Here is a 21,094-nt window from a genome sequence, read left to right as displayed (position 1 = left end):
TGCAGATAAAATAAGAACTGCAGTTGGAGTAAGTCATCCTGTCGAGTCCCGACAGAGATAACAAGTGAAATATGGAGTGCGAGTTGAAGAAAAAGTCTCCCAAGGTACAGGCAACTGCGTATATGTCATTTAGCTCATGCTGCCGTCTAGTGGTACACACCATCGTTCTCTTGCAGGCATTTTTCTGCAAGAATAATGAAACTATGTTTGCAAAAAAACTTGATGAAACCTGGATGTTTTCAGAAGTGTAATCGTTTTAATAGCATAGACCTGTGGCAAATCGAATGTTTTGAATCTGACTTGTAGGCCAACCAAACAGTTTGAGTTGATTTGGATTATGGACAATGTAAGGATCATAGAGTAAAATTCTACATGAGCTACATCTACATGAATGGAAAAACAATGTTTTTCTGTGCAACTAAGAAAGGACATAAGAAGAAATGCACGAGCTCTTCCTACTCCAGAGGAATAAAGACTACTGTTCAGACCTGGATAGTGACTAAATGGTGTGAAAACTCACCACAGGCATGAAAGTTAAAACGCTGATGCAAACAGATGGGTTTCTTGCTACATCCCATCTCATATAGAACTGTGTCATCTAAACGCTTGACATGCAGGTCACTTAGTTATTCTGGAATACTAAGCATACATCTTAGCTTTCCTGTAGGACGTACTGAACGTACATGTTGTGCAAAAGCTAAAAAAAATTAATGTTAACATTGAAGTATATTCCCAGTCTAAAAGATTCTCTCCATTTGTTTGTTGATGTGATGAAAGGGTACACAGTCAGTATATCAGGATCAATTCAGTCTTTGAAAAACTGGATCTGAAACAACGCCACTCTTGCAACTTAATTTCTGCAATATATCCTGCCCTCTGTAGCTCCCATTTTTATTGTGAAAATGTTTCCTCTCTCTGTGGTTCATATGCTGCAGTTCTGCAGCTTCAAAACTCATTTCCAGGTGTGTAATCAACTGCCATATGAAAGTTTAAAAAACAGAAGAAACAAAAACTTGGTTTATCATGCATATCTACATACTTAAAACTATTTAATTACAAAACAGTACATGTCCTTTGGTCTCCACAGACTCCAGAGTGCAACATCAGCATTGTTCAACAGTCACTACCAGAAAAAGTTCTTCCATTCCTGACATTAGAGACATGAGTGAATGATTCCTTTCAAGTCACAAGAAGGAATCTGCTCTCCTTTCCAAAATTCAGGATTAGCAGAGGTGAGAGTTTAAATTCCTCCAAATGAGGCCCATGTACGGACATTAGAAGAGGGATCAGTCGGTCTTCTCTCTCTTCTCTCTGCGAGCCTTTCTCTTCAGCTGAAGCGTCTTTAGTTCAGTCATGGTGGAAAAGGTCCTGTGTACCCACACCATCTGTCAGAGTGGAACACACATACTTAAACATGGGCCGGTGTTTAAGCAGAAAAACTTCTTTCTGAGAGTTTTTGACATTTTATCTAGACAAGGTGGGAGAGAGGGTTTCAAAACTTACCACAATAACAACTGCATTGAGGAGAAGGGGAATTGAGTAAACCAATGAGATGAACATGCCCTTGGAGTCAAAGTACTGAAACTGAGAGAAAGACCTGCAAAAACAAAACAAACAAACAAAAAGATATTCCAATGTAGTTAATTATCTTAATTTGATAAACAAATAAAATAATAATTGCAACAAATAGTCCACATGAAGAGTTGTCTTACCTCCAGTTCATGGCTGCAACCTCATTTATATATTCAGCACTATAAACCAGGCCAACTGTGGACAGAAACAACATCAGCCTTTAAAAAGGCACTGCTATGTCATCACCTTCTTGCTTTCACGCCATTATAAAGTCATTTATCTGAGAAATTAATACATGTAAAATAACAAACAAAGCATTAAATCGCAGTTTGAGCTTCAAACAACACGGAGTGTTTGTCAGTGCACAATTTCCTGTTACAATGATTTCACATTATTTCAGTCAATTATTTGATTCTGTCATCCATTAAAATAAAATTTAAATAATAGAAAAAAAAGTTGCTTTTTGGTGGCAAATATTGTTATGGGATTTAATGTGATTAATCTAGATTAATTATATTGTCTCAAATTAATGCAATTATTTGTTTTAAGTCAGCCCACCCCTGATTGACATAAAGTTCTATAAAATGCCAGTGATACATAAACAGGAAGATTTAATAATGTGTGGGTACAAACAGACCAAATAAGAGCAAGGTTGAAAGCTTTAAGGTATTATTTGGTTTAAACTCTCCAGCCAAACACAATGGCAATATATTTGTTTTATAAAAGTAATGTGAGTGTTACATCACATTCATTTTAAAGCTAGTTAATTAAAGCTGGGGTAGGTAATGTTGGAGAGCTAGCAAGATCTGAAAGTAGCACCCTGTCTTGGCTCCTTCCCTTCTGATTTTGCTCCTTACACGATCCAAGGCTTTTTTCGTACTTCTGCCAAGGAGGTTATGTTTTTACTGCCGTTTATGTGTTTGTGTTCAAGATAACTCAAAAAGTTATGGACAGATTTTAATCAAATCTTTATGAATTGTTGGAAATGTAAAAAGTAAGAACAGGTTTAATTTTTGTGGTGATCCGGATCACCCTTTGGATCCAGAAATTTTTAAAATGCTGTAGCAGTGGTTTGCGCTCTCTGAGTGCTTTTCTAGTCTGCAGCTTTTTCCAATAACCCCCAGCTGTAGCCTGGAGAATGGGGCGGGGCAGCATATTGGGTGGAGTTGGATGTCAAGGGGCGGGGTTGGACATCCAGCTTCAACTCGGCCCCAACGTTTTGATTGGAGCTTTTGCAGATTTCTAACAGGCTTCTGACTATATTTATTATTGTTCATGGTTTAGAAATGTACAAACTACCATCAGGACAAGGAACCACTTCACCCAGAGTAAGAAAAAAAAATAGTCTCTGAGCAAAGCTTTAACTACATGACTGGAAATTTAAATAACTTTTAAGCAGGTAACTTTCACGTTGGAATGCAAGAATAACATACAGTATTTGTTTGTTATAGGCATGACATACATAGGCAGGCCCCAAGAGGAATACTTACATTTATACTTACATACTGAAAAAGAAATGGCATTTCTGGGACATATAGTGTCCTCTGTAACTATACTGAAATGCAGGGATTCAGCAGGTTTTCGATGTTTCCCTGCTTCCACACATCAGACTCGGATAATATGGGTCATGGTTGCGAACTTGACAATAGTTGATTAATTTGAATTGGAAATAAAACTTCAATATCAGTGATAATCCATGTATGTATTTTTAAAAAATTGTATTTATTTGTTTATTCATTCATTTATTTAGTCTCAAATTACCTCCCAACAAAGGAGTATAATATAGAATTGAGTATTTCTGAATGTCCTTTACATTGGTCAAGTTACCTGTTTACAGCCAGCTCACAAGAATTTTCCTATTTTTTTTGCCAATTTACATCCATGTGTTTAATTTCTAAGCCACATTAGACTCGTTGTCTGTTTTATATGTGTTAACTGATTTGATTATTGCAGGAGTGTTGTGATAAACGTACCGATGAGCAAGAAATAGCAGATCTGAGCTCTGTAAAACCTGCAGGTTACCGCAGTCAGGAACAAACACACAACATGAAACAGCAGGAGCCCCATGAGCCAAGGCTCCGACCACTGCACCTACAAACAATAAAAGACACATCCAGCTGTTAGCATCACTGCTTATTGAACTTGACAATTTAATAAATTCCTAATCCATACGATAGTTTTATTAGCTGTGACTTTTGTCCGATTTCAGACTTCGGATCGAAAGTGTAGTTCTCCTGAGAAGCTAGCTAGCAGCTCGCTAGCCTCTCGAAACAGATACATTTTCATTTTCACTTACAGACATCAGAAACGTCCATATCGACGTAATTCTTAAGTTACTGAAGCTGTCGATTGGGATCGAGCTGATATTCTCAGCGTTCTGCTCCGTCATCTTCATGACCCAATAGTCTTAGCTAAGCCAGGTATAATGTAAAGAAGACAGAAACGCGGAAGAGCAGGGAAATGACGTCAGAGACGTCTTGTACGCACCAAATAAATGTGTAAAACACGTTTTAAAAAATAAATTTAGATTTAATATTGTTGCCGAATTCACTTCTATTTTTTCACCTTCTTTTTAATGCTGTTCAACACTTAAAAGAAAACCAAATTTCACCCATTTATTTATTACAAACCAACATATAAACATCATGACTTCCAAAGTCTTGACAAATGATCAAACACGGAACATTCAAATATTTTATTCACTATTCTGGACATAGGTATGCTTATTCCAGTTGGTCCACTCCTGTGGAAGAGGATGGGCCAGTTTCCTTCCTTTTCGCTGCAAGTCTTCCAAATCTGTTTCAGTCCTTAACCAGCAGCCACTTTCACATATCTGTCCTGCTTCTAAACACCATTCATTAAGTATTTTTATTGACTTATTTTATGTACAGACACATTAACACTACCTTTCTCTCCAGTCCTGCTGCAGGTTTCCCATACCCAAATGATCCTTCTGTACACATCCACAGTCCAGCTAGATGCTTTATTAAAAAAAACAAAAAACAAAAAAAACTTTTCCTGGGTAAAATAAGGCACTTATATATTTCAGTACTTTTAACAGTGAAAAACTGTAGAGCCACATATAGATTATATTGGGACTGCATAAAAAAGTGTTCATATAGTATAAATCTTTTAACCATGTATGCTTCTGCAGATGTATATTGTTTCCTTTTACACAGAAGACCTTTGAACATATAAAAAAAAAACCAAACAAAAATAAATGAAAAAGTCATAAAAATGTTAAAGCAAGGGGAATTTGTATAGAACATTTCCATAATCTATTTTTAGACTGGCTTTTCCTGCAGGTGCGATAATTGATAAGAGGATAATTTACAGCAGGTATAACTGTAGAATAGCTGCCATCAACACAATAAACATGTCTAATGTAATCTTTTGAAGTCAAACTGTAGGAAAATGTTATTTTAAGAATGCAAACATCACAATCTTATAAACATGTTTTGGTCACAGTACATGGTTTCCTGGTATATATAGCACAGTTTGAAGAGTGGAGCAGAACCATGTTGCTGAGCTCAGCTCAGGTTCTGTTTCTGCCAGGGTGAAAGTCAGGAACAAAAGCAGCAGCCACTGTCATTGGAGTAGAGTAACCAACGGCAAAATTGTATAGACCAAGCATGAGACACTTCCAGGTGGAGCGAAGCGCCTTTCCCACGTTCTAAAAGCAGAAAGAAAATTATTTAATATGAAAACCGTTTCCTCACACACCCAAATCTGAATAATTTTCATTCGCACAACATCCACATGACAAAGTATTTATGAGTTTATCGTGATTTGAGTAGAAAAGGGTTAGGAAAATAGGAGATAAGATCTGAGACAGGACATGATTTGAAGGCTGAGTTTGTGGTGCAACAGAACAATAGCCCAGCAGGAGGAGAGGCACGATTAATGGAAAATCCCAGTGAACACTATTGTCTTGCATGCTTTGGACAGGAAAAGGCTGAGAGGCTGCAGTGGAAACAGGAGGCCAAATGTTTAACAAAAATAAAGACCCTACTCTTAATATAGTAAGTGAATTTAACTGTTTGATGAACTGACTAAAAAAAAATGTACTTCCAGGGGGATAACCTTCAGTTTGAAAATAACTTATGATTAGTTTACATGATATTCTTCAGGTTATTTTCTTTTATTAATGCAGAATACACAACACTAACAATAATTTAGCTGGTATAAGGGTTCATGCTGACTGGCAAATTTTCTTGAAACGTAGTTGACATTCCTTCATTAATGACTGAAAGTAACTTTCCTTACTGTCTTATTTGTCTAATGATGGGAAAAGAGGAGCCTGCAAGTACTATAACCCCATACACAGTTATTACATAGCAATTACTATAATATAGGCTGAAAAAAATTTATTTCATCAATACTGTTGCGTATAAATGTGTCTGGTCACTGATTAAGTATTGCAATTAGTCTCATTTGAAGGGCATTTTCAAATAGATCAAAGGCAAAGGTGGATTATAAAACAAGAGAAAAGACCCTGGATCCATCATATATATATTTCCCAACAGTTATCATAGTATTTCTCCCTAAATGAAAGGAAATTCAGCAGGGACAAGCTGAATAACACAGACATTCCCAGGGACTAATCAATCATTGATGGTGGGGCTTTAAGTTGTTTGGCCTCCTCTGCAATGCATACTTCTCCAGCAGACAGAGACCACACATGCAACGCTGAAAAAACTCTTGGAGTGAGAATAATCTCTGGTTTTAATCTGGTCAGGCCAACATGAGCCCAACATTTTGGCCAACAAGCTAAAATGAAGTGATGGTGACGTAATGGTAGAATACACCTGTGTCATCACAGCAGCAGTGAACCAGCTAATACAGGCTATGACGTTCTTAAATGATCAGCAAGTTTACCACCAAGTCAAAAACCTAACCTCGGTACACTTTAGATGGTAAAATAAACAGATTTGTAAAAATTTGCGCTGACAACTTTGGGGACTTCAGATTTGTGTTGTTTTAAATGAGCTTTAGTCCAATTGTTGCAGAATTTATTGGAGTACAGAAAATGTAATTAAGTGAAAGGAAATCCAACAGATTGTGATAAAAAGTGTTTTAGTTTTGGATAAAAACAAACCTTCTTGACTTTTTTGTAGCTTTCTTTCTTCCTTCTTTTCTTCTCTTCTTTTGCCTCCTCATCCATCAGTGGCTCATATTTCTCTTGCAGTAAAGCAAAATGTATTTCTTTGTGCCACTTCTCATTTCGCTCGCCGTCATCAGCCACTTGCTGGCCATCGTCCTTTGAAGATTGATCCAGTCTGTCCGGCTGATCCACACAGTCAACATGTCGGTGATACTTTGCACCACGACTATTTGAAGTCTCACCTGAAGCTGCTGCCGCGTTCCTGTTAAACAGCCTCGATGGAAGGGATTTAGGCTTCATATTATTTTCTTGTCCAAATTTCAGAGATGCAGTAAAAGGCACCAGTTTCCTCAGGAGGTCGGGTATGTTGTCAACAGACGTTATGTGCATGAGTGGAAGTGCATTCCACTGGTCTGATTTGTGTGGGGGATTTGGCACGGAGCCCTTAAAGGTGCAAATCCTTCCTCCTTATGAGATTGACCTCAAATAGCCACAGGATTTCAAGAGGAATGTGAGGGTTAGTGAATGAAGTGTTCATCTGAGGATTGTGTAGACCTGTCTATCCTCAGATGTCCACTTGTATCTTTAATTAAAAAGGAGAAAAAAAAAAGGTATAAAAGTGAAAGTACACATCAAAATGTAAAATTTGCTGGCAATAGGTAGTTTTGGTATGAAGTTAACTGGCTTAATGTTAATGTGGCATCAAATTAAAAAAGGAGGTGGGGTTTATGAATTCCTTCAGAAATTAATCAAAAAGAAAAAAAAATCATTAGCAGTTGTAACATTTTTCAACTCAGAGATCTGAAATCTGATCAAATGCATTAAATCCAAATCACGAACATTTACTTTGCCACAACAGTGTATTTCTTGCAATATTTTTTTTTAATATCTTTTTTTTTTTTTTATTAGAACAGTATTGAGAACTCTTACAAATAAATGAATTTAATAAGTGAACTTAAATGAACAAGTTAACTTACCAAAAAGGGGAAGTAAAAACATGTAACTGACTGTAACTGACAACTGTAATGTAACTGACTTGAAAAAAACATCTTACAGAATCAGTTAGGTGGAGACTTCTAAACTGTATCACCGATCGTCATTTTGACACCTTTGTGGATCTTTATTTTCTCTGTCTGGATCTTTGAGGCGGAGGATGCGGATTATTCTGGACACTGGAAGAGAACTGGGGAGGGAGGGATAGGGAGAGAGAGTTAGTGACTTCTCAGTCTGTCAGCTGTGACTTTTTGATTAAAAAATTAATTCATGATTCAGGGCATCAAAAGATTAATCTTGATGTTTGCATGATATGATTACATGACCACACTAACACACTAACTGTTGCAATTATTTGGTTTGAAAATTGCCCTATAATCAAATAAATATTGGCTGGTAATCTCAAATGTGTTGTAGAGATCCAAAATGACATGGCAAGTTATCTTTATATGGTTTCATGAAGCCAGTTGACAAATCAAATGTAATCCTTACTTTGACTGATTTACGCATCTAATCCTGCACTTCAGCTTTTATTTTGCTGCAGGTTCTGGTTATAGTTGTTTCTGTGGTATGATTTTACCCACAGCTCCAAGGTCTTCAATGGCTGATAAGGCTTAGGGTTCTCCATGATCAAATAACTCCAGATTTTTAACCATAAAAGTTGCTAAAGATTAAGCAACTCTTTAAAAGTGTCTGGTTTTCTTGACTGATTAATCAGTTTAAGCTTGACTGATTAATAAATTGCAAACATAAGTTTGCGGAAAAATATCTACTTTTGTTGGTCTTGTTAGTTGCATTTCTAACCGTTTTATTCAAGGCACATTTCACACTGGAAGGGCAGCTTACTAGCTTCTTCGTGCTTCCTGTTAAGTTTTTAACATCCTACATGTGTCTAAATGGCCACATTTGTTTTCATAACTCATTGTTCTTTTGTCCCCTGCCACAGCATCCTTAACTGTACAGTTAGCATAACATTTCAGCGAACTTCTGTACTTCTTTGGTTTTCATGGGAATGAAGTAATTATAAAACTTTGTTTGCCAGAGTCTAACAAGAAAACTACAGTATACTGTAATGTTGTGTAGGCTAAAAATTTTAAGTCTTGTTGCTCCATCAATGAAATATTTACAACAAGATAAAGCTTAAAACTAAAAAATGTCAACAGCTTTTTGGGATTATAGTTCGCAAAAGACACCAAGATGGACACTGAAGTCACACAATCTTTCACCCTGAATGGCTTACTTCATAAAATTTAGTAAATTTGATTTTGTATACAGAATATACAGTACGCAAGTCAATAAACACAATTGGGTGGTCTAAATACTCTAGTAAACACACATATATACATATACAAGCATTAAGAAGTTGTCAGTGGTTACCTCATGTTCTGTGGGGTGAGGAAAATGAACTGTCTGTAATGCTGACCCTCAGCCACCTTCATCATCATGTCCATAGAAATCCTCCTGTTCACCATGTCCTAATAGAACAAAGGACAGAGGACATTATCTTTAAAGAAAACCAAACAGTTTGACAGTACACATAAATTTTCTCCCAAAATCCTCTTTTAAAGTGTATTTGTTATTACTGATGGCTATCTCAGACAGCAGTTAAGGCCGTTGGCACAAAACATCCAAACTCCAAAGTCAAGAAATCTGTGTCTTGTTACCATGTAAACATCAAACTCGTCAAGACAGCGGAAAGGCGCCTCTGTGATGGCCCACAGAGAGAGAACAAAGCAAACAGTGGAGAATGAGCGTTCGCCTCCAGACAAGGAACGCATGTCGCTCAAGTCAGCCTCTTTTTCTTGGCCTGGCTGAACCTAAACAAGATTATAAAAACAGAAGGTTAAAAAAAACTTTGAAGTGTAGTTTTGAACAATAAATCAATGCTGGAAAATATTAATTGTGAGTGAAGAGGTAAAGAACAGCAAGAAGAGCATAAAATTAACTGAATTATCTGCCAGTTTGCATGTTAAATTTTGAGAAAAAAAACTCTTTATTGCTACTTTTTGCTATAAATACTAGTTAAATACTAGTTAAAACATTTCAGTGAAGTTTTGTACATTAAGAATGAGAAGCTGAGTCTGAAGTGCACTCTGTTGAATCAGGAGTCTTACTGTGATGGAGAGAGTTTCATTCTTATGGTCAAAGATCATACTTCCGCTGTACCCTCTCTGAGCAAGCATGCTATTAAAGTAATATTTACAGCGAGCCGAGAGGAACCTGAAGGGAAAAAGGGAATGAGAAAAGACAGTTAATGTCAGCAGAATCACACTGAGAATGACTTCATGACTTAATTTTTATCACTTAATGTTTTTAGTTGTTTTATTAACCAGAATTCAGTTAAAGAGACAGTATTCAGGGAATGATGTTTTTCTGGGAATGTGTGTGGGTGGGTGTGGGAGGGTTCTTTGCTCTATGTCCTTGTGTGTGTGTGTGTGTGTGAGTGTGTGGAAAGAGCTTGTGTCTATTATTTTTAAATGCCTTTTTATCCAGTTTGTTTTAATCCTTATGACTTGATTTTATCCTGTAAAGCACTTTGTGTTGCCGAAAAGTGCTCAAGGAATAAAGTTTGATTTGATAATTTCTTCCCTTTTTTTTTTTTTTTTCCTCCTTAGAAACAGTCCATTTAGCTGTACAATAATTTGCTGCACACAAAGAACATTACTGCTAAAGGAGCTAAAGATTCACCACTTGCCTCCTTAAGTCTGCATAAACTTGAAGCCTGTGGTTCATGACACTGTCCAGGCTTTTGATGAAGCTGTTGAGGTTCCTCATTTGTTGCGACATGCTCTTGTAGTTCTCCATAGCTTCGTGGTACTCCCTGACATATAATAATTCAATTCAATTCAATTCAACTTTATTTATATAGCGTCAAATCACAGCAATGCCATCTCAAGACGCTTTACAGACAGAGGGGAAAACATAATGAAGGCCAATTCATAATAATAAGGAGACAGATGAACAAGGTAAGGGACTCTGCTACTGGCTTGTATGGTGCAAGTGTGCTATTTTGCATGACAAAATGAAAAAGATCAACATTGCAATGCGTCTTCGAGGCATCTGGGAAAATAGTGTGAAACATTCCAATAAACTGATGCAAGAATCCAAGTAACTTACTTCACAATCTCCTTACGATCCCCCTGTTGCTCCTGCTGGGTAGAAATCTTCACTTTAAGGCGGGTGATCTCGGTGTCCAGACTCTTTGCTGTGCGACGGACATCAATACGTTCTGGACATATTTTAGTAGCCTTGGCCACAGATTCCTGAATTGAAACGTTAAAGGAACCATTCATTTAAAACTGTGAGATATACAAGCGCCCGGAATTAATAAACAAGCAGATAATTAAATAACTACTCGTTAACGTAAGTACTGATCTAGCTGTAACTACAACTGACAAATAAAAATGGATTTCTTTGATGAAAAAATTTATACATCTATCAATTCCATCATTTGGAGTATAACTGGACATACTTTTATTTCATCCTCTTTGCTCTTTAGCTGGGCTTCAAGAGCCTGGATGTTGCTGAGATGTGCACTGCGTTTGTCATCGTAGTGTTTCTTGTGATGTTTGGCCTTCATCACCTCCTGGTCACTTCTACTCAATTCATCCTGTAATTGGACAGAGGTAACTAAAAACCCAGTTAACTTCACCTAGTAACCAACACATTATGGTTGTTGAGATATCTCCACACAAGGTGTGTTAAGTAATATAGTGGTCCTCGAAGACCATCATCCTGCAAGCGTTTGTTGTTTCCCTGTCCCAACATCCCTGATCCAAATCAAATGGATCAACCAGCTTCACTATGATCCATTTATTTCAATCAAGTGTGATGGAGCAAGGAAACAAAAAAAAAAAAAAAATCAGCTGGATAGCAGCCCTCATGAGTTTGACACCTCGGCTCTACACAGAGAATAGCTAAATGAATTAAATGTATCTATGGATAAATATCTTTATCTAAATAAATACATACATACAAGATCTGTAATGCATACTTAGTATTTGTATTTAGTTTTAAAACATGTGGGATTAACATTTCATCTAATTTACCATTCTAAGGATTCTGCATGTTTCTAACCATTTTTTCCAGCAAATTTACTGTATAAAGAACTATATTACCTTGATTGAATCAGCCTCTTCGACAATGGTGTTGATTTTTTCTTTGTGCTGCTTGTATTCCTGCTCTGCTTTTTCATAGTCTGCTTTGAGGCTTGCAAGCTTGGTTTTTGCTTCCTCGTACTCGGTACGCTTACTTGCAATCTTGGCAACAACCTCCTGCAGCTCCTCCTCCTGTGTCACATTAGCATTACAGTCTATCAGATGAGGTTATTATTTACAAAGGTCCAAATATTTCTTATGAATATCTACTCGGCTTACTAAAAGCGGTTTCTTATACAAGGGAAAACCTAAGTGATCTGTACAAACCAGTGGCCTGAGGTCTTCTGACTGAGGCTCTTCCACATTCTCTAGGTCCGTCAGCTCAAGCTGCAGTTTTGTGGCCTTGTTCTGGGATAAATACACCAATTTCAATATTAAAATTAATTTGACATAAGAGCGAAGTTCTTAAAGATATTTAGAACAGGAATCCATTTATTGTCTTCTGTCCAACTAAATGAGTTAACCTGATTCTTAGAAAATAAAATAAATTCACATAATGTAAAAGATAAAACCTATTTGAAAATTGTATAAAATATCACCTTGACTAACAGCTAGGCTATTTTTAAGAAATAAAAACTTAATTTATTGTAACTACATTGGTATTCACTTTGGACATAAGTGAATAAAAATGAAAGATATTTACTTTTGCTGTCTTTTGGTCTACATGGGCTCTTCTCAGTAGTGCTTCATTCTGTTTGATCTCTTCGTCCAACTTCTTCATCTGTTGCTGGAAACGAGCTTTTTGAGCTTCCTGGTTCTCCAGCTCCCTCTGTAAGTGCCTGACAAGAGTTAAGAGAGGAAACAGATTATGACAAAGAGTAAAGGAGAAAAAAAAAATAAAAAAAAAAAAAAGCAAGAAAAAAAAAAAGCGGGAAAATTGTGTAGCTTTGTCCATTCACTTTGTGAAACTCATTGTTTCTTGAATTCTGGTTTTTGAAATCATTGTATAGAGAATAATTTTGACTGAATTGGAACACATCTTTAAGAGGGCATTGAGAAGACTTTGTGAATCAAAGATTAATTCAAATGTTGTTTTTGTTTAAAAGAAACAAAAAAAAGCATACACAGATTTTTTTCACCGTATTTTCCGCACCATAAATATGTTATCCTGGGCTAACATATCTCCTCTCACTGTTGTTTGAGCTTTTGCAAAAGCTGAATGAGACTGACTCCAACAAAGATGATAAACGCTCTGTATTAATGATGGCGAAATTGCCCAGCTGTTTAATTTAGATACAGAAGATGTGGACTTTGATGGACTTGTTAAAAGAGATTGATTGAATAATTATGTGTGTATTTTTAAATTGATACCATGGTTGAATAAAGTTCAATTAAACTCTCCGTTTTGCTTTTGTTTTTTTCTTTTTGTTTTTTTTTTAAAATACATGCTCTCAATAATGCGGCGCGCCTTGTGTACGACTTAAAATTGACTCTAACTGTGAATGTGCCTTATACTCTAGGGCGGCTTGTGGCCAGTATAATAAGGTACTTTGACAATGGTTAAAACCAAACAAGTGTACTAAGATTTAATACACTCACCTGATTTCCTCCTCAACATCCCCTGACAGATATTTTGCTCTGGTTTGATCAGCGCTGTAACTACGGTTAGTGAAGATCTGATCACCATCCTGAGAGAAGGCTTGAAAACAGTTCTGAGGAGGATTTCTTCCTTGCATAACTCTTCGAGCATCTGTGCGGTTCTACAAAAACACCAAAAGGAAAATTCTCGTTAACAGCTTTCAAGTGCAGCAGATTAATTTCCCTGGCTTTTAGTCAAAGTTATTTTTTGCAGATATATTACCTTAGATGTGAACTAGCAACATTAAATAATACAAATACTTGGAAAATACAGGGGAAAGACCTCCCCCCAAGCAGCCCATTTCTACCCATACTGTGCCCATAAATCTTTCCAGAGTTTCCCTAAATTTGATGGAATCTATGTCAGACCAAGATGCAGTCTCAGAACAAAGAAAAACAAGCACACACACAAAAAGAAACTTCCAAAATCCCACTAGTTTTTGTATAAAGTTGCAAAAACAACTGGTAAAAACAATATCTTGTTACATTATTTTGCACATATGACTTGTAACAAGAATTTTACATTTTTCCTGGGGTCTTTTTTTTAAACTTCATCTTCCCTTACACCAGAAAACTTTAAAAAGATTTGGAAAAGACTCTTAGAAAACCATCATCTCACACCTGCTCACATGTAAAGACAAGTATTTAGAGTCTGAAGTCTAGTCTTAGACTGAGATTTTACAAAGACAGAATCTTGCCCGGTCACTATCTACAAAACTACAAACTAGATTCTTTGAGCTTTTTTTCCTCCTTATAGCGCTGGAGAGGAGATCACATTTTCAGAGGGCTTCAGCCCTCTTTAACTCCTGGTCATATGTTGGATACTTGATATCGAACGTGGAGGGCCGATATGCCCACAGCGCCACCATCTCCTCCTCTTTCTGGACAATTCACCTGGAATGTTTCATCACTGGTTCTTGTTTTTGTTCGTCCACTTTTGTTGTTGGTCTGACGGTCAGGATTTCCTGTCTCTGCTTATGACAGCTCATCTATTGGTTGTCAACTGTATTACATCACTGTGTCTTAGAATTTTTTCAACTGCGTTTGATATTATGACAAGCTCAAGACTAGGAAAGTATTTGAAACAGCTCAGATTACCAGCTTAAACATTACGACTGGAATGACAAGAGCGTACTCTTACTCCAGTGAAACTCCTACAATTTATTAAAAACTTCCAGTTTTTAGTTGGGGACTAGGGCTTGGCGATAAGACCAAAATCTCATATCCCGATGTAGCTCATTTTATATCCCCATAACGATATACATATTGATATAAAATTGTTTGTGTAATTTTGTGTCAGTCACCAGTTGTTTGTCAGACGTGCTTGGCAACAGCAGCAGTGATCCCCTTCCATCTGCAGGAACTATGGCTGTTTGACGTTTCACAAGAAAATGCCTGTTGCAGCGTTTATGTCTGGAGTTTATTATCAGAGCATTTGCCACCACTTGATGTTGCTTTTGCTCGTTGATTCTATTCTTAATTTTGTATTATTTGTCCTGATTCTTGCGCAGGTGATAAAATGAGTTGTCTGTTCCACATCAGCCTTTTTATATCCAAACCGCATCCATACAACAGAAATTTCCCTTCTTTTATGAAAAAGCTTGTCAGTGTTGGTTGGCTGGTCATCTTTCAGTGAATTACCCTGCTCTGAAACGTGCCTACTACCGTCTTTCTCCATGTTTACTTATATATTGCAGTGTGCATGCAGTAAAGCGCATCTTGACTTAAAATACTGCAGTAAAGCAACTTATGGTGGCGTAAACGACCGAGCCTCATATGAAAAGATAGACATTTTCTACCGTCCAAACAATATATCGTCATATTGCCCAGCCCTATTGGGTACTCTGAAAATGATTTGGTGTAAGCCCAGCATTAGTTGTAGGATAAAACATCATAGTTGTAAAATCAAATAACATCCCTCAAACATGTGATTTTGCTGACATTGACCAAGAGTTTGTCGTGTGAATGGTTGGACATTTTAGGTGGGCATGGTTAGTGCAGAAATGCATGAAGCAAAGTTTTCACTTCTACACTTTTGCTGATGCAAGCTAGAATCGATACTTTTAATCAACAGCTGACTGAGATGCTGAGAAACCATGACAATATATCCAGCACATTAAAGATTCTGATGCCTTGCAGTGAACGAAGTTTCTCGTTAAATATGAAATAATTGGGTCAACTGCTCATTGAACATGAAAAAAAAAAAAAAATGTTGGAAATGTTACATGTAACATTTTCTGACACTGGAACTTTCCCTGTAAAGAAATGATATATTACCTTGATGAGCAGAATACTCTCTATGCCTCTTTGATCAATGAGGCAGTTGGTCACAACTGGGTCATCAACTTCCAGAGTTTGAAGGACAGAGGGATACTGAGGATGATTCACGGCCCTGAAACAAAAATTAGTAAAAGCTTCATTTTAACCATTTTTGTAAGAATAAACTCCTTATTAAATAAGTCCAGGTCTCACTTTCACTTGTATTTGAAGGTTATCTGTATAAATTTAAGCCCATGCTCTATTAAAACTCAAACATGGGTTTATGTTTCTTGTGTACTATTTAGCTGTTTTCACCTCTTTCTTGTGTCATGGACATGTGGAAGGAAAGAGCTGGTAATGATGGTAGGTCTGCGACCAGCTGAGAACACTCTGGCCATGATGCCCTGCAGAATCTTTTCATCTTCATAGTTGTCGCATGTAAAGGCCTGTAGCTGGCCCTTAATACATACTTCTATAGCGAGGGCCTGTTCCGGGTCCTTCAGACTAATAAGGTGTCCTACAGTAAGGGAAAAAAACATAACAGGAAAGAACAAATCAGAGCAATTTTTGCCACGTATGATGCACCTTTGGTGGGCTTTTTCTGAAGTAGTCCATCTAGGTGTAGCATTTTAGGCTTACATAATATTTATCAGGAAAAGTGTTTTGTATTGCACAAAGTTATTTATGACTTTTTATCAATCAACCACCTAGCACTAGAGTGAAAGTTTTTGTGCCACACATATTTAGATTTGTCTGCAAGTAAGTAAGGTATCTTACCCAGAGGTCCTCGGGGTTTGTGCTTGAACTGGCCTTTTCTGTGAGCTTCCTCAATGGCATTGAGCAGCGCAGGCATGTGCTCTCCAAAACGCTGAAGTCGATTAGAACGACTACTTTCCATTGTGTGGAGGTTCCTTTTGTTAGCGTCAATGGACTTCTGAAGCACCATATACTCTCTCCTGGGGACAGAAGAAGAAGAGTGTTTCATCAAAACAAAGGCTTTAATTATCTTAGATACTTGTACTTTTGAAAGGAATGACAATATTAATTCTGTCTTAGCTTTTTTTTTTTTTTCAGGACCAATGGGAAGTCAATTGTATACCAAAAGGTTTTACTTTACATACTTGAAGACCAGGGAATCAGGTTTTTTTTTTTTTTTTTTTTTTTTTATTTGCATACATAGCAGAATGGAAAGATGAAGAACAAAATACTTAAAAAAAAATAAAAAAAATAATAATAATAAAATTTTTTTTAATATATATATAATTTACATTTATTTTAAAATCCATTTCTTGTCTAAATAAACCAAATGATTTAGCTCTTCACTAAGCTTTACTTGCTTTAGGGAAGGTTAAACAATAATGAGAGGTACTTCATCTTTTCTTGCTCATCTTTGGCACGGCTGCTGGCATGTTCATATTGGTCAATCTGCTGTCCTAGAGTGGAAATCTGATGTTTCAGGTTTTCCAGCTCAGTTTGGATCTGCTCCACACGCTCTGCCCTTGCCTGGCTCTCGACACCTGTTGTCTGACTGATGCTAGGAGGAAGAATAAGCGATGTAGAGAAACAGGAACGAGTGCAAGAACACAGAAAAGTCAGTAAGTTCTATACCTGCATGGAGAACACCAGAAATTAAAACAAAATAAAAACCCCTCACCTTAGTTTCAGATCTTTAATCCGTGATGACAGCTGTGCTTTGTCCTTTTCCAGGTCTCTAAGGCTAGCTCTGCATGTGTGCACAGTAACCTGGAGTCCACATATAAACAAGGAGCAAAAACATTGCCCATTTACAGAGTTGCATTAAAAGCATCACAGTGATAAGGACAATGTACAACAACTATGAACAATCATGCAAGATACAAAGCAGGATATATACTCTACTGTATACCACCAAAAATAAAAACATATACTACATAATTTATAATGGAGAAATAGCAAATATTTGAAAGTTGTTAAAGCAACTTTAAAAATTAAATCTTAACTGCAGAGTAAACTTGGGGGTTTTATAATGTCAATTAAGATTTGTGGCACATCTACCATTTTGCTTATGGCAACAGTTACAATTTGATACAAGCACCCAAAAAGAGCACAACACAAACATGTGTCTGACACATTGCCTGAGCTCTGACCTCGCTGGCCTTTAAAAGGCTGTTTCGTTTCTGGGACTCAGCCTTGAGCTCAGCACATTTAGGTTGAAGATCTTGTACTTGCTGAGTGAGTCCCTCCAGTTGTTCCTGAATCTGCTTGTATTTCTTTTCTGCTTCCTCCACTTTATTCTGCATAATGACAAAAGAAAGGGTATTTCAAAATTGGAAAAAAAAAAAAAAAAAGATTATGATGCTAAAGCTCACATAACTATGCTTTTCACAAATGACTATTAAATTGGGTTGAGTCATTTCAAAGAATCTGTAGTTATTTAATGAAAACACAGCTTAAGGAACAAATCAATTTGCTTAAAAAAAAAAACAAAACAAGAAAGTTCAGGATTTGTTATGACAGATACACAAGTACTGTAATACAAAAACTACAGATGTCGCACACCTTCCATTCGTCCACTTTCTCATTAAATTTTTCTGTGGAACGTCTGTCTCCTTGCAGCTTCTCCTTCAAGGGCTCCAAGCCTTTCTCCATCTCAGCCACCTGCAACATTTAATTCTCATTAAATGCCTATGATATATTGCACTAACCCAATCTCATATAGGCAAAGGGCAATGCATGCTGGTGTTCTATACACTTAATAAATGTCCTCACCAAAGCCCAAGCCATCTGTTTCTTTAATTCCTCCAGCTTGGTTTGCATTTCATCAAGTGATGCCAGGCTTTTGTAACGATCCTCTTTTTCCAAGTATTTCCGTTTTAAGTCTTTCAAACACTGTTATAGTAACATAAACATTACTGTTTATACAGGTGCTAGCCAGGTATAAAAGCTGAGCTATGAAAATAACTGCATTACTATACATTTTAAGTGAAACTAATCCATACCTCACTATGTTGCTCAACTTTATCCTCTGTAACATGCTTGGTGGTTTTGATGTAAACAAAGTCTTCTTTCATCTGCTCCAGTTGAGTGGCCTTCATAAAAAACTGCAAAGAAAGGGGGGGGAAAGGCACTGTCTGAAAAGACATATCTATACCTCAACAAGAGAAATGGTCTGGATGCTCAGTATGGCGAGTTCTGTATTTTAAACAAACCTTGTATTTGTCCCCTTCTCCTTTTGAGTGTAGAAAGCATTTGCTCATCTCCTGAGTGAGAACTGATACAGGATTGTTGACCTTTAGAAGACAAGAGATTCTTTATATGCATCTGACAATATTAGTTTATTCTGTACCCGTCGGCTTACATAACAGATCATCTATCACTCAAAAAAGTTTAAATAAACAACCTAAATGTATGTTACATAATTCCATATGAGTTTATTTGACTTGTGTTTAAGCAACACTGAAAGTTTGTAGAAAATAATACCCAACAGGCTCTTACCTGAATATTGAAATTGTCCAGAATGGAAATGAGCTCTTCCTTTTTGGTTGAAATGACCTGACCTATTAGGGGACAAAGTTTGTTAATTAATCCTTATCTGGTGTCTTAAATGTGCCAAGCTATGACGTACACCCATTTATTTCCCCAAAAGAGGAATATTTATAGATCTTTGGAGTTGTACCTGATTTACTTCTCAGTTTATATGTTCTCATTCCCTCTCGTGTTATTCTCAAGTCTATAATGATAATGTGGCCATACACTTCAGGTTTGTATGCATCTCTCCCTTTGTTACGCAGGGTAACGGATACGTCAGCTGCACTGAGAAAACAGAAATAAACTGTAAATCTACTGAGTCAAATTAATTTTCAATGTCATTTTAATTTACAAAAGATGAGTCAATCATCAATCATTATGGGACTTTTACAGTTTTACAATCTCAAAAATGAAGAACAGTAGATACATTCTCAATTGGTCACAAGTCAGAAAAAGCCATGGCTTTTGAAAGACACAAACTGGGAGAAGGAAGGAGTGTATATACGTCTAACTTCACAACTTAATCTAGTCTCAGACAGTCCATGCCAAAAACTGAAAAGTGCATAACAAGTGTTGAAATATTTACCTTTCTCCTTCTTTCACAAACCCCTTGAGGGACGATCCTCTATTTGTAGCCTGTGCATTTCCACCTAAGGCAACTATGAGAGCTGTGAGAATGGCACTCTTTCCACCTGTGACATGCATTTAGTAAACAAATAAAAGTATTTTAGAAATATTTCCAAATAAAAGTTTATGAAACACATGCCAAAGAAATAACATGGTATTACATTAAAAAAAACAAAAAAAAACTTTACTTACAGATAGGTAAAGTTTTGATAGAGCAATTAATTGAATATTTATCATAAGTGCAATAACAACAAGGCAACACAATTTGCAGTGACATCAATAAATACCAAGCAGAATATGTTGAAGAGGCAGCATGAAGCACAAACTAAGAAAAGAGAAATGATCTCCCTTATGGGTATTTTGCCAGCAAAGATGGCATACATACTTCCATTATTGCCAACCACAAAGTTGACATTGGATCCAAAGGCGAAAGGACCAAGCAATGAGTGGCACATGAAATTCTTCAGGGTGATGCTTTCCACGATCCCTGCATCACTAACCACATCGCTAGCACACTGAAACTAAACACAAGCGATTTGTCAGTGGCAGACACAACTTAATAAATACCCATTATTAGTCTTTATCTTTGGCATTTTCAGATAATAAACTGATACGACAAGAAACAAATGAGATAAGCTGCAGATAGAAAATCTCGAAATGCTTTATTTTGCAGGGTAGCGACATCATATACCCGTTGGCTCAGGCTGGGATCTTCCTGGTCTCCACCATTTACATTTTCCTCTTCCTCCTCCACCGAAGATTTCTGCCGTTTGCTTGGGTTTTCATTGCCAGCGACGCCTCTCCGTTTGGACATGTTTGGGGACACAACTTCTCTTGCGAGCTAACGAAAGTGAAAGCAACAACTGCCTCTGTTAGCATAAAGCTAGACTTTTCGTTTACATTTCAGTTGCGAATCTCAACCAAAATGTCACGTTTGCTAACCGTAATGGGAGCAAAACCGGACGTTACCTCGGTTCGCAGCTAAATAAGATGTTAAATCCACTGACACAAAGTTTACATCAAAGTAGCAGAGTCACACAATTAGCCTAGCTGGCTAACTAACGCTGGATGCTACAGTATCTTAACAGCAGCCGAGCATGTTCTGGTTTCTCTCACGCTTTAAACTGTACCTGAAAAGGTTTGTGTCACTAAGACAGTATCTCTACCTCCTCCAGTGAGAGCCTGATGTACTGAGCGACCACCAAACTAGGTCCCTAATTCGCGCTATTTTGCCGAGTCTCGCGTGAATAACCGAGATCGTGCAGACAACGGGTAAAGTTTATGTTGACATCAGTGC

The 21,094-nt window shown here is 37.0% G+C and overlaps 3 protein-coding genes across 3 annotated transcripts; all 3 read right to left on the bottom strand.

Annotated features, from left to right (window-relative positions):
• Positions 1-277: 277 nt before the first annotated feature.
• On the bottom strand, positions 278-4,005 carry tmem18 (transmembrane protein 18). Its single transcript, XM_079255256.1, has 5 exons — positions 3,869-4,005; positions 3,546-3,663; positions 1,713-1,767; positions 1,504-1,597; positions 278-1,385 (listed from the first exon to the last, which is right to left on the bottom strand). Exons 1-5 carry the CDS (start codon positions 3,965-3,967, stop codon positions 1,287-1,289), a joined length of 465 nt encoding a protein of 154 aa, XP_079111382.1. The 5' UTR covers positions 3,968-4,005; the 3' UTR covers positions 278-1,286.
• Positions 4,006-4,195: 190 nt separating this feature from the next.
• LOC306767304 (required for drug-induced death protein 1-like) lies at positions 4,196-7,032 on the bottom strand. Its single transcript, XM_079255236.1, has 2 exons — positions 6,671-7,032; positions 4,196-5,245 (listed from the first exon to the last, which is right to left on the bottom strand). The coding sequence occupies exons 1-2, from the start codon at positions 6,974-6,976 to the stop codon at positions 5,108-5,110; spliced, it is 444 nt and encodes a 147-aa protein (XP_079111362.1). The 5' UTR covers positions 6,977-7,032; the 3' UTR covers positions 4,196-5,107.
• A 710-nt stretch (positions 7,033-7,742) lies between these two features.
• On the bottom strand, positions 7,743-20,882 carry LOC306767054 (structural maintenance of chromosomes protein 6). The gene is made up of 27 exons (XM_079254960.1): positions 20,767-20,882; positions 20,489-20,638; positions 20,183-20,318; positions 19,757-19,862; positions 19,319-19,455; positions 19,138-19,199; positions 18,852-18,932; positions 18,642-18,743; positions 18,412-18,531; positions 18,202-18,300; positions 17,790-17,936; positions 17,318-17,406; positions 17,033-17,197; positions 16,441-16,619; positions 15,979-16,180; positions 15,682-15,796; positions 13,366-13,526; positions 12,470-12,605; positions 12,094-12,174; positions 11,788-11,958; positions 11,142-11,279; positions 10,787-10,932; positions 10,365-10,490; positions 9,784-9,889; positions 9,334-9,486; positions 9,047-9,144; positions 7,743-7,859 (listed from the first exon to the last, which is right to left on the bottom strand). Exons 2-27 carry the CDS (start codon positions 20,609-20,611, stop codon positions 7,763-7,765), a joined length of 3,276 nt encoding a protein of 1,091 aa, XP_079111086.1. The 5' UTR covers positions 20,612-20,638; positions 20,767-20,882; the 3' UTR covers positions 7,743-7,762.
• Positions 20,883-21,094: the final 212 nt, after the last annotated feature.

Source organism: Telmatherina bonti (genome assembly GCF_933228915.1).
Source record: "Telmatherina bonti genome assembly, chromosome: 16".
NCBI lineage: Eukaryota > Metazoa > Chordata > Actinopteri > Atheriniformes > Telmatherinidae > Telmatherina > Telmatherina bonti.
This window is presented reverse-complemented; position numbering and strand designations above follow the sequence as displayed.

What these genes read in the sequence shown, in the direction of transcription:
- LOC306767304 (XM_079255236.1), bottom strand. Translation starts at nt 6,976, where the DNA reads ATGAAGCCTAAATCCCTTCCATCGAGGCTGTTTAACAGGAACGCGGCA. An exon ending in GCTACAAAAAAGTCAAGAAG is followed by an intron (nt 5,246 to 6,670) that starts GTTTGTTTTTAT and finishes TTCTGCTTTTAG; the next exon opens with AACGTGGGAAAGGCGCTTCG.
- LOC306767054 (XM_079254960.1), bottom strand. Translation starts at nt 20,611, where the DNA reads ATGTCCAAACGGAGAGGCGTCGCTGGCAATGAAAACCCAAGCAAACGG. An exon ending in AAGAGGCTGATTCAATCAAG is followed by an intron (nt 11,280 to 11,787) that starts GTAATATAGTTC and finishes GTCCAATTACAG; the next exon opens with GATGAATTGAGTAGAAGTGA. An exon ending in ACGAGTTTGATGTTTACATG is followed by an intron (nt 9,145 to 9,333) that starts GTAACAAGACAC and finishes TTGTTCTATTAG; the next exon opens with GACATGGTGAACAGGAGGAT.
- tmem18 (XM_079255256.1), bottom strand. Translation starts at nt 3,967, where the DNA reads ATGAAGATGACGGAGCAGAACGCTGAGAATATCAGCTCGATCCCAATC. An exon ending in GTTGCAGCCATGAACTGGAG is followed by an intron (nt 1,598 to 1,712) that starts GTAAGACAACTC and finishes TTGTTTTTGCAG; the next exon opens with GTCTTTCTCTCAGTTTCAGT. An exon ending in TCAATGCAGTTGTTATTGTG is followed by an intron (nt 1,386 to 1,503) that starts GTAAGTTTTGAA and finishes CCACTCTGACAG; the next exon opens with ATGGTGTGGGTACACAGGAC.